The sequence below is a fragment of the Tympanuchus pallidicinctus genome, unplaced genomic scaffold (assembly GCF_026119805.1).
Source record: "Tympanuchus pallidicinctus isolate F22 unplaced genomic scaffold, pur_lepc_1.0 scaffold1, whole genome shotgun sequence".
Lineage (NCBI taxonomy): Eukaryota > Metazoa > Chordata > Aves > Galliformes > Phasianidae > Tympanuchus > Tympanuchus pallidicinctus.
In genome coordinates, this window is record NW_026294618.1 from 20,694,358 (window position 1) to 20,707,895 (window position 13,538).

Genomic DNA, 13,538 nt, shown 5'->3' on the forward strand with positions numbered 1-13,538 from the left:
CTTACACAGGCAATTTTAAAGAGCAATTCAACATTTTAGCAGTTAAAATGCCCTATAGGTAATTTTCTCCCATCCTGCTGTTACTGTTTTTTTGTTTGTTTGCTCTTAATAAAATCTGTATTCTAAAAGAAGAAATGACAGACTTTGTCTGAAATCTGTTAGAGATGAAAATAAATATTTAGAAAAAAGGAATTTGATTTTTCTTACCATCTACCCACTTTGATGTAAATGATTAATTTCACAACACATTGTCATGGCACCATAAACAAAGTCTAAAATTTGTTTTCAATATTCTGAAGTTGTCACATTTGATACATTTAAATTAATCACAACATAGTGCTTTGCATATAATTATAATAAGAAGAGGTAAGCATTATAAAATGATGAATGGTTAGTTCATTTCCCTTGTTTGCCTCCATCTGGAATCTGTCAAATTTCTAATAGAAATAGAACTGAAGGAACGGAACAAAATAAGCTGCTTCCTTTGTAACAGAGTTATCTTAGCACTTTTTGCATTCTAAACAGGACTGTTCTTCTCAAAATTGAGTATTTCTCTCTCAAGTGGTAAGAGCTGACCCCCCTGCCACTAGAAACAGTAGAAACAGGTCAGAGAATGGATGGAAATGTGATAAGTAAGGGGTTCTAGAGACCCACTTTCTACTTTTAATCATGTTAGAGAAAGTGGAAAAGCAGAGGGGTAAAGGCAAGTTCTGCTGCGTCTGGGTACAAGCCTTTCTATTAGTAGTTGTTCCCCCAGATCTGATCACAGTAGTAGTGACCATGGCTGTTCATGGCTCTGATGCATTTAAAATAAGAGCCTGTTTTAATTCTCCATCTACTCCCCTGATGACTAACTTGATTGCTCACCTCCAACTAGAACACTCTTGAGCCTTAGTCACGTAAGTAGAATTCTACACTTACAAAATGTTTATTTGCCTGCTGAACTGACAGAAAGCTAAACTGTCAATCCTTCTTACTACCTCATAACCTAACCATAACTACATCAACCTAATTACATTGTACATCAATCAGAATAGCTCACAAAATTAGCTAGATTAATTACAACAGAGCTTAGGTAGATAGGGATTGACTTTGTTATTTTTCCCATTTTCTAGAGTTACTTGAGACATTCTTAGGTCTTCAAGACAAGACAGGTTCAGTGGATAACACAGGAGGTTGTGTCTTTTTGGACCGGTATCTGGAGAACAGGCAAAATACCTCTGGACACATCAAATGACACTAGACTTCTGTGTTTAAGCAAATTTATCAAAATCTTGGCTCATATACAGATGCTTGAACAGAATTGCATTCTCTACTTTCCAAACTTTCTGGCAAAGCTGTACAGATAGTCAGCATTCCAGGTTCTTTACTACAGTGTCCCTGAGCTTCCAGTTCCTCTACCCAGCTACTTAATCTAAATAGACTTTTCAGTAAACCCAAAAGCAGCATGTGTCCTTGAACGAATCTCACAAATCCCCCACACAGACTATTCCATGATTTTGTTACCTTCAGAAAGGTCAAATAGCATCATATGCTATTAAATATTACAGGATTCCAGATTTCCTGGAGTCTGGAAACATGGACACACAGATATCGCTTGTAGCGCACTGGAAGTCTCAGCTGCTTTCTGGCCTGGTATGAGCGAAGCCCCATGGCCTCACCCAGGCATGAAAATGCTTGTTCGTCCTGAAGAAATACTTAGCGGCAAAATCACTCCATATAAAAAATGTCAACTGTACTCCTTCAAGTTCTCTAGTTTTAGCCAAGCAGAATACTCCAAACAGAGTAATAAACATCATATCAAGTGTCAAGTGGAAATACAGCTGATGCTGCTGTTAGAAATAGCAGAATTGTTCTTGCTAGGAAGCTTGCCAGAAACAAAAATATCTGTCTTGAAGGATACATGAATCACTTCAGTTAACATTCTACAAACTGAAAACAGGTTTTAATTAAAGAAGTTCTGACAAGCCTTATGTATAGATGTTACAGCCATCTGTTTATATAAACGAAATGATCTATAAGCAGGCAGAACTGAAAGCATTTTTTGAACAGGCAATATATGTGTCACATGAATAGAATTGTCAGCCTTTCTCCTCTCCCCCGAAGTCTCGATCTTATTTGACCTACAACTCTTTAGACTCCAATAACTGTTCACCACTCACTGAGTAATCTGTGAAATAGTATTTGTAAGAAAAAAAAAAGTACTGTGCTTATCTGCTTCATATTATTTTATGTTACTACTCTTGTCTATAATTTTTTACAAACATTAATGAGTTTTAAGAGATACCCAGAAAAGATAAAATAGAAACAATCTATCTCCAGAATACAATAAAAACAAAACAAAATGACCCCCCCCCAAAAAAAAAAAAATTAGTTACGAATTTAAAGCACTACTGAAAATTACTGGATTTTTATGAAATCATAGAATCATCGAAGAATCATCAATCAAAATGTTCTGCTATACAACACAATGAGTATTCAAAATGAATTTTTCATTTGGGTGGGTTCTGAGTCCACCAATCTAGTTGTTACTACTTCAGTTCAACTCGCCTTAAGAACACAAGTTGATACACACTTGCATGAACTCCTGATGTCAATGTGTCTTTTGACACACAGTAGTATTTATAATGTTGGATCACTGTTCTGTGAAATATTACTTGCAATTAAATTATAGAAGCGTGCTCAATAAGGAAACATATCTCACCTCGGCAGATTGGCACAGGAGAATCCCATTCATACATGCCATTTTGGTGACGTCTACATGTTGCATTATTCTGACCAATCATTCTATACCCAGGTTTGCAGTAATAATGAACTTTACTTCCAGCAGGACCACCTGTTTTATTTACAATTCCACCATTCCTCAAGGTAGGGTTTAGGCTGCAATAGGGAGCTAAATGCAAATAATAAGAAAATTAAAAAAATATATACAAAATTTGCAAATTTCACATTACTTAAGACAAATATAAAGCAATAAAATTAGTATAAAATACTTTACATTAATCTTGGAATTCTTACTATAGATTCAGAGTTCAGCTGAAGTATTCTGAAGTTTAGACACATAGGTTATACCTGCAAAATACTTCATGCTGTTTCGCATTGGGAAGCTGCAACCAGGAAATATATGGTTTGTTCAGCAAGTCATTCAAACCTAGTAAACAATCTACTTTGAATACGATACATTTATAAATATAAAATTATTCCTTGAGCAACTGAACATAAAAAATACTTTTAAGCTTTTTATTAAAAGAACAACAGCACAGACATTTAGGTAAAAAAAACATTTTTCTTAATATGATTAAAAAATTAAATATCAAAGTACAGCAGAAGAAATCAACAGATGCATTTTTCTCAAATTAAAATTTCTGTAAATTTTGTGCACAAATTTCCCACAGTTATTACACAACAACTATTTTATAGGTTTTGCTGTTGTCTTCTTTTTAAAAATTTTTTATTTTTCCAAAATAATCTAATACAGGCAAGTATAGCTTCTGAAATACAGAATTTACAGACATGAACCAGCAGTGTACGCTTGCAACTCGGAAGGCCAACTATATCCTCAGCTGCATTAAAAAGGGGTGGACAGCAGGGAGAGGGAGGTTATTGTCCCCCTCTACTAGGCTCTTCTGAGGCCCCATCTGCAGCACTGCATCCAGGCCTGGGGCGCCAGTACAGGAAGGATGTGGAGCTCTTGGAATGGCTCCAGAGGAGGGCCACTAAGATGATCAGAGGGCTGGAGCACCTCTCCTACTGGGAAAGGTTGAGGGAAATGGGATTGTTTAGCTTGAAGAAGACTCCAGGGAGACCTCATTGTGGCCTTCCAGTACATGAAAGGGAGCATGTAAACAGGAGGGAGAATGGCTGTTTACATGGGTGGATAGTGATAGGACAAGGGGGAATGGTTTTAAACTGAGACAGGGGAGGTTTAAGTTAGATATTAGGAGGAAGTTCTTCACTCAGAGGCTGGTGACACACTGGAACAAGTTGCCCAAGGAGGTTGTGGATGCCCCATCCCTGGAGGCATTCAAGGCCAGGCTGGATGTGGCTCTGGGCAGCCTGGTCTAGTGGTTAGTGACTCTGCACATAGCAGGGGGGTTGAAAGTAGATGACCATTGTGGTCCTTTTCAACCCAGGCCACTCTATGATTCCATGACTTCTCAAGCACTAATTAATTTTAAGTATCCCAGAAGAAAATTAGAATGATGAGGCCTAATCATAATTTTCCATTTGGACAATGGGAAACTATGCCAACAACAGCCTCTCAGTACTGCAATTCTAAACAGAAAATATTTGCCGTATGTTCTGTAACCTTAATGTTACATGCTGAAATGCAAGCTACAGTAATTTCATTTGCAGTAGTGTATTCTTGATACTTCGATAGTTTAAATCAGGCACATAAAATCAATCCCAATTTCTGAGCATTCTGTAATATAAATCATATATATTTGGGTAATTTATGCTTAAATAAGTTACTTAATGTAGCTCAGATCCATCTCCCTGGTCGTATAAAAATCTTCGCCAATGACATTTTAAAGTATTGACAGTAGGTAGCTAGTAGATCAGTAACAAATGATGATACTTAAAGCAGTGCCTGTTGACCTCATCCATGCAAAAGTCCTACCAAAATTCATAGGATTCTGTGCTATGGCAATGAAATAGAAACAGAAAAGGTTGATAGTCAAACAATAAGCCAATTATGCCTTACTATTTCTAAACTACATATATTCTGAAAAAAAGGAAAGCATTTGAATTTTTTTTTAATCTATTTCCTTCTTAATATACAGATAAGTAAGTATTTATTTGCACCTCCAACTGAACTCCCCTCAGAGTCCAGCATAAAGCATACAGAACATCTTCTAAGATTAGAAACTGACATACTAACTAAAGGACCACAGACAAGGTAATAAATAAAAAGTACCCAAAGATCTGGAGGGCAAACGAAATACTTGAAAAATGTCAGATTGAAAACTACAACCACTGTCAGCTGAGTTCAAATTCTGAACTTAAACAGGATTCTCGGCAGTGTGCTCATAAAATACTGCATTATTGTGTCAGAGGCCAAAAGGATAAAATGTTTTTCCTTCCAGCCAGTTTCTGAGAGAGGATCTTTCTTGGAACTTCAGGCTTAGGTGATAATAGCTGGTCATGGTTTTGTGATTTTTGGTTTTTGGTATTCCACATCATAACATCATGTGAGGCACTGGGAGTTTAACTGTTAATGCTCAAGTTCTGTGTACCTGTCCAGAAGAGAAGAAGAACATTCCCAGGGGACTTTGCAGTCACAGAGAGGAGATATAATTCCTGGCAAGGTCACCTGATGCTTTTTTTTTTTCATTCGCTCTTCTTCATCTCCCTGCTGCTCAACCAGACTGCGCATCTCACCTCAGTGTTTTGGTGAGGCCTATCCACCTTTTGGACATTCTCTCTCTCATTATATTTGATTTATTAGTTTCAATTCTGATTATACTGTATTATAGTATGTTATCTCTCATTCCAATACTGTATTTAGTAAATTAGTTTGTCTCTCCTCAGATTGTTGCCACTGTTTTTAATTATTTTGGGGTCCCCTGTTCCCTTTTTCAGAGGCGCGGATTTTGCAAAATCCCTCCGCCCCGCTGGTCGCGGAACTGGCCCAAAACAGCCCATAAACCATTGACATAGCTGTAGTGACATCAGATTGTACTCATTTAGGAATTATTTTTCCAAATGACATAGCATCCACATTTTTTAAAGCTTCTTAAACACCAGTGGTTTTTGCAAGGCAACATGCAGAACATTTTCAGCTCACCTAAAATCATAATGTCAATTTGCCACTTTCAACTGAAGACCAACAGGGAAATAACTACATAACTGAAAAAACATCACTGATTTTGAATTTGCAGAACCATAGATTTCCTTTCACGAGGAAATTTTCTCAGGATCTGAAACATATTACTGGAGCAATGAAATTTTTTTCAAAGCTGTTTACAGTTTTTTATCTAAGGGATGACAATTAAAAAATTTCCAATTCAAAATTATTTTTTTTTTTTAATTGGATGCCCACCTGTCCTAGTTGTTTTCATAAAACAGTCTTATAAGTAATAATAGAATCACAGAATGAAAGAATCATAGAATCACTGAATGGCCTGGGTGGGAAGGGACCTTAAAAGCCAACCAGTTTTGACCTATATGTCTTGAATAGTTGTCACACACTAAGACCCTGGTTATTTATTTTAACTCAATAATTTATTAACTCAATAACTTATTTTAGAAAAGGATCTTAATTCACAGGTGTGTCATTGATTATTAGTCTAATAAGTTACTCTAAGAACAGACCTATTAGTTAAATAATGTTTTGAATATAGACTTAGCAATTAAATACTGCTCTATGTTTGAAATTATAAATCAACAAAAAGCTTTCCCTCAAATCTCATTACCTTTCTTTAGCTTATATCCTGTTTATTGACAAACTACTGTTCTAACTTTCAGTTTTTGTCTTTATCACCGTATTACCAAGAATCTTTTGTACTTCAGTGCTGCTACTGTTTTAACACCAATGATGCCGAAGTTTACCATCATTCTCACTTTATAGATGAAAAAATAGACATAGGGACTTAAGTGATTAGGTAAGGTCACAAAAACTAAATAAACCTCTTCCAATTTCTAAAATAGCTCCTTAATTAATGGACCAATCATTCCATACATTACTTCAGTTTAAAATATACAGAATGAGAAAGAAAGACAATACTCAACTAAGCAACAAAAAAGAGTTGGGATGTCATTCTAATTCTTCTGCAGTTTGTTTTTAAATCTGACATGTAAGCTGTACGAAAACAGCAATGTAAATTTGTAAAGATCAATTCCTTCTTTAGAGTTGAAGTTGTGAATGGATCTTCAAAAGAAACATCTAAATAGCCTCCTACTTATGGTACAGATTTTCTTATCACTGCTTTCAACAATTATGGATGATTCTGTTTATATTGCTCTAAATTCAAAGCCCTATATGAACTTCCATTTTGTGACTTTTCTGCTGCACTTATTACAGCAAGGCACCGACAAAAATTTTAGAAACAGCAAAAGAAACAAAAGTCCAATAAACTTCTGTCACCTCTAACAAGCAACTGGAAAACGTAAAACCAAAACCAAGTCAATCAATGGCCTTTGCTTTTCAAGTAAAATGGATAGAAAATACCAACATTTGTTTAATCAGTACAAATATTAAAAAACAAGTAAAAATGAATGGTGAAGAATTCATTTTCTTACACATCATTCAATAATACATGAGGCTACAATAACAGAATAAAGATAAAATGGGTATGTATGGTGGAGTTTTAATATATATACTGGCAGCTCACAATTTAACTAAGTAATCACTTGCCTTATTTATTCTTCAACAAAAAACAAAAGTTAAACAAAAGCCTGTATACATCATACAGGCAATGTAAATTTTCAAGGTAGCAAGTGAAGTGCCCTTCTCAATCACCATCTCTCTGGAAGGCGTGTCAAGTACTGTGCAGAAGTATAGGAATTATGACTGTAGTGTCCTTTCATTCATTCACCTCACTACAACTCAAAATAAATCACTGACCTCTTCATTTTTTTTATTATTTTTTTTTTTTACACTGTTTATGGTAGCATGCTTGTGTAGAGATCTGCATGTGAGCTTATAAATCAGTGAAGCAAAAAAAGTCCAATGGCTATGCAGGTAGCTTTCCAAGCCATTTTGCAGGTTCAACTCATGTAGAGTTTCCTAGAAAGTGCTCAGTAAGTTCCAATTTACACAATCATAGATTGTCCCCATTTATACATAAATAACCTATTTTAGTAGAACCAAACTTTGCCAGGAAGTCAACTTCCAGCACTATCAGAAAAAAAATAAAAAAATAAAAAAATAATAATAAAAAAAAATAAAAATTTTTGCAATTGCTTTCAGTGATTTTATTATCAGATCTCTCTTTCAAAGAAAAAAAAGAATTTCTTCCCTACAACTGCATAAAATGCTTCCTTTCCTTGTTATTTCAATGTTGAAAAGTATTATATGGATTAAGGTTATGCTAATACCTCATTAATATGTCAAAGCCCTAAAAATAATACTCTTCTGCAGTAATAGTATAGCTCTTCTCTACTATTATTTAGCAAAAAGTCTGGAACTACAAGACAGAATACAGACAAGTAACTTTAGAGAAATAGCTTACACATGCAAGGTTGTATGCTAAAGTAAACACTGAACATTCTTCTGAAAATTCCTGCACTCTAAAGAATAACATTTATGACAATAGTGCAATTTGCAAAATGTTGTGTACAAGCATAGCTGGAGAAAAAGGAGAGGGTTTTGGGGAGCAGTAATTCACTTCAATAGGTCCTTCATTACAAGAAGGCCTTCTGGCTCAGACACAGCTGCCATGGTATCAATAGCCTTTTTGGAATCTTGTATTTTTCCTTCCCTCATTAAGATTCAAATCCAATTGTTTATGCTGCCATTCACTATTACTCTTCTTTCATGACGATTATTTTCATTGAATCTCATTTGAAACATACAGAATTTTAAAGAATAAAAGCAGGCACTGGCTGCTACTGAAGGCAGAAAATGCAAAACAGTTGTTTGTTCCTAAAACATTGCCATAAGGATTACATATTTCTCTTCATTTCCCAAACATTATTATTAGCTGTGGTTAGTGCCATAATAATTGATGAACTAAGCACAGAAAAAACTTTTTTTTTTTTTTTTTTTTTTTACACACATAAAGGTATAAAATAATTTCTCATTCATTAAAAATCAATCACAGAATTTGATATTTACAAAATAAATTCATGACGTGATCTCTATCCTTGTAACACTTGTATTACTTTCTCACTGTAAATTCATAATAGAAGGCTCACTCCCCACAAAACTCGCATTCAGTCCCCTCACCAGCTTTATCAGTCCCCTCACCAGCTTTATTGCTCTTCTCTGGACACACTCCAGGGCCCCAGTGTCTTTCTTGTATGAGGGGCCCAAGTATGAACACAGTACTCAAAGTGTGTCCTCACCAGGGCTGAGTACAGAAGACTGATCATTTCCTTGCTCCTGCTGGGAACACTATTTCTGATAGAAGCCAAGATGCCATTGGCCTGCTTGGACACCTGGGTACACTGCTGGCTCATGTTCAGCCAAGCATCAACCAGTGTGCTTGAAAACAACTTCCTTTCCCCCAGTCCCTCAGATTTAGTTTGTCTTTCATAATACTCCAAATGCTTCTTGCAAGATGAAGATAAAGCTTTCTGTAACTAGTCCTTTTTCTCTGACCATTTACTAACTGTTCATAGTCCTCAAGTTCACAGAATCACAGAATTGCAGGGGTTTTCACAATCACAGAATTGCACCTCAAGAGATCAACTCCAACTCCCCTGCTAAAGCAGGTTCTCTACAATAGGCTACACAAGTTCCCAGAATAATAAACATGTTTATGGTCTAAGCTCAGCTTGCTTCTTTCAGCAACAGGAGGAACTTTCTAGAGATGATGTTGAAAGTGTATGGATGATAGAGGACAGGAGAGAATTATGTGCAAATCATCTCCCTATATAGTGTGCCATTTAGCATTTATTTAGCATGCCTGAATGGGATATATTTGGTACTTGGAAAAACATAAAATATTCATAGCATTCTTCTCTTAATTTATATGGACAATTTTTAGCCACCAAATTAACACCCACTCACACATTGTTAATCAAGTCTAAACACAGAAAAAAGCAAATGTTAACAACAGAGAGAAATTATCACCTCTGTCTCTCTCACACACTATTTACATCATGTTAAGTGATGACTAAACCAAGCCTCCCAGGAGCAGTGTCTTCAATGGGTATGTGACAACGTTAAAAAAAGATGCAAGCAGGATCTCTACATATAGATTATAACCACAGAATCACAGAGGTTGGAAGGTATCTCTAGAGACAACTTAGTCCAGCTGCTGCTAAAGCAGGTTCCCTGAAGTAGATTGCACAGGAAAGCATCCAAGTGTGTTTTGCTAATCTCCGGAGAAAGAGACTCCAAAGCGTCACTGAGCAACCTGTTCCAATGCTGTCACCTCACAGTAAAGAAGTTCTTTCTCATGTTCGGATGGAACTTGAGTTCATTGCCCCTTGGACTTTCACTGGACACCACCAAAATGAGTCTGGCATCATCCTCTTGACACCTGCCCTTTAGTTATTTATAAGCACTGATAAAATCCCCTCTATCTTCTCCTCTCCAGAACTTAGTCACAGATCTCTCACCCTTTTCTCAAAAGGGAGATGCTTCAGGCCCCTAATAATCTCTGTCTCCCTTCACTGGACTCCTTCTAGGAGATCCCTGTCTTTCTTGAACTGAAGAGCCCAGAACTAGACACTATATTCTAAATGTGGCCTCACCAAGGCAAAGTAGAAAGGGGGGGGAGGGGAAGATAACCTTCCTTGGCCTCAGCCTGCTGGCCATGCTTTTTAATGCACCAAAGGATCACACTGGTCTTCTTGGTCACAACTGCACACTATTGGATCATGGCCAACCTTTTGTCCACCAAGAACCCTAGGTTCTTCTCTGCAGAGTTCTCCTCCAACAGGTCAGTCCCCGACCTGTACTGATGTACATAGTTATTTCTCCCCAGTTTCATCACACTACATTTGCCTTTGTTGAACCTCATAAGGCTCCTTTCACCTTTCCCAGCTCTCTAGGCTAAGGGCTGCCTTTGTACATCTGGGGCTCTTACACTCGTGGCACCATACACACCTCATCAGCCACTCTCTCATGAGGGCTGAAGGCTTCTGGCTGGTCTCTCCTCACTCTGGATTCCCCTCAGTTTCACAACCACGTGGCACATCTTGAGCCCTGGCACTGCTGTAGAACATGCTTGCATTGGAGTTGATCACAAAATATAATTTAATGGAAATCATTAACAGTTACCTGAGTAACGGATCTTGAATCCTTTCTTGCTGGTTGCATGATCAGTTGACCAGCGAAGGTATAGCTGATTCATTTTGCTTGTAAAATTCAGTTGTCCAGTATGATTTCCACTTAAAGCAACCAGTAAAGGGCTTTGTCCAGAAGAACCTTCAGAGGTCAAAAATATAAAAATTTTAAAACAATACCAATGTTATTAATCTTTTCCATACTAGTTGAACTGAGAATGTGAATATGTAAGGAAAGAATAGGAAATCTTATGACACATTTCAGTGTTTGAAACTGTTTTTAACAGTTTTGTTACAGTAGATATATACTAGAGTTCTGTACTATTAAAAGATAATTTGTTTACTATAGCATTTTTTAATGTAAAAAAGATTATTTCATCTTGCCACGAAGTAACATGCATGATGCTGGGAAAAAAAAAAAAAGTGTCCTGGCACCAAACTGCTATATCTTCACCACAATAAAACCCTAGATGCAGTAATAATGTTTTGGGGAGGTTTACATAACACAACAACACACCAATGGAAGGAAAAAATGTGACAAGCCAGTCTCCTTTTAAATGCTTTTTAAAACATGAAACAATACCTTCCTCCATACAAAGGTTATCGTTTCTCCAGCCTAACTTCTTTTAATATGCTTACTATGTTGTTTGTGTTTTATCATGTTTTGGAAAGCTAAGTTCAACCAGTGCTATCTTGGTCACAACAGACATTTCAAATAAATAGGTTGCTTATTTTCATTTTTGCTGAGCCTTTATTAGCTGCAGCCTGATCAGTCCTTCACAGAATAAGAGAATTGTAATGGATGGAAGGGAAGCCACAGAAAATCATAAAAATTTAGCTTACCAGTCTTTTAGAACTGCATTTCAGTTACCACTGTGGCAATGATACAGTTAAATAAATATCAATAAATAAACTCTAAGTAATAAAAAATACACAAAATAAGAATAAATAAGCACAAATTTAGGTGCAGGTTGCCTAGCGCACCCTAATTTAAATATTTGTGTTTATGATTAGAGGTAGGGTCTGAGGATTACACTGTAGGATAGACAATAAGGACTACTGAAGTTAATTCCTATTTTTGCTGAGAATAACGATTTAGAACATGACAATTCATTTGTTTTCTCTGTGCTTCACCCTAGACAGTAAAATCTGCTTAATACAATTTAGTCAGCTCATGAGGTACTATTATAGCTCAGAAATTCTCAAATAAAGGGGCTAAAAGAGTATTATTGCAAATAAAAATCTACCATACATGAATAAGTGAGACTCCTTCCTCTCTAGTGATGGTGAAATTAGAGTGCAGCATGACATGCTGAGTGGTCATACCACATTTTTCAGACACTGGAAGATCAGAGGAGTGGTGCTTAATTTTCACTTTCTGGACCTTGCCAGAAGGCAGATTTTCAGCTGACATCCAGGCAATTAAGCATCAAGACCTAGGTATTCCTGAGTTTGATTCATTATTAGCATTTCAGAATTTGTCTACAGAAAAAACATACACTCAATCTTTAGGGTGCTGACAGGCTTTTCTGAATGTTAGGTAAAAGTAGACACTACTGTCTAATTGCAGCGATAGAATTATGTTGGTTTATTTGGGGAAAAAAGATCAAAGAATATTTGCTGTATAAAATAAGTACTGTTCAGTATAAATAGCCTTAATGGAGCGTTTTCAAGTTCAAAAGTCCTTGGTAATTATATTCATAGTACACCTATGGCTTCTCTGGCTTAGAATATAGATGGGATTTCCTAGAGTTCTGACTGATAACTGGGAGAGGAAATGGCTAATCATAGAACCATAGAATCACAAGGTTGGAAACGACCTATAAGATCATTTAGTCCAACTGTCTTCTCATTACCACAGCTACCACAAGCTACTAAACCATATCTCACAGCTCCTCATCCAGACGCCTCTTGAACACTGCCAGGATGGTGTTTTTGCTCTCAGCTGACCAGAGTGGCCTCATTAATGGAATGCTAAGGCACCGTAATTCACAATATAGTTACTCAGGCATACTCACTATTTTCCTTTTTTATTCCAAAGTTGCCTTATAAAGTCATCAGAGGTCTGTACCTTAGTGAATATTATTTCTCTAACATTTTTCCTGTCAATCTTTATGTCATTTCTATGTCACATTCAATGATATATCTTGATCTGAGTTAGAAAAAACATTTCAGTTACACTAATTTAAACAAAGCTATATTATTTTGGACCACATTCAGTAGTAGGATATGATCTATATTTACTGCAAAATTTAGCAAAACATAGAAATAGCTAAGCCAGCTCTGGATGAGCTAGCCTGAGTTATATCCATAACTGAAAATGGTATAGCCACATCAGCATCGCCTTCTGCCCCAACTAACTCATCATGCTGTGATGTAAAACTAATTAGCCCAGACAAGCACATTGCTAATGTGGCCACAGGGACACAAACAAGTATCTCGGCAAGGCACTGCAATAAGCCATATTTAAATATCAACTTGTTGAGAGCAAGCTTAGGAATCTCTACATGGCACTACATTAAGAGGTTATAAATATGCCATTATCACTCTCATTTAAGTTTGCTGGTAGGTGGTAGAAAAAATGGTTTCGGTAGAGCTGCACTAGAAATAAATATATAACAATAAGATTGTATGTCATT

General features: G+C 36.4%; 1 protein-coding gene across 1 annotated transcript in view; it reads right to left on the bottom strand.

Annotated features, from left to right (window-relative positions):
* Nucleotides 1–13,538, bottom strand: part of CSMD1 (CUB and Sushi multiple domains 1) — a 984,784-nt gene that overhangs the window by 62,344 nt on the left and 908,902 nt on the right. Inside the window, exons 48-49 of the mRNA XM_052696996.1 lie at nt 10,895–11,041; nt 2,705–2,893 (exon numbers count right to left, since the gene is read on the bottom strand). Of these exons, the coding sequence (XP_052552956.1) occupies nt 2,705–2,893; nt 10,895–11,041 (336 nt within the window). The remainder of the gene's footprint in view (nt 1–2,704; nt 2,894–10,894; nt 11,042–13,538) is intronic.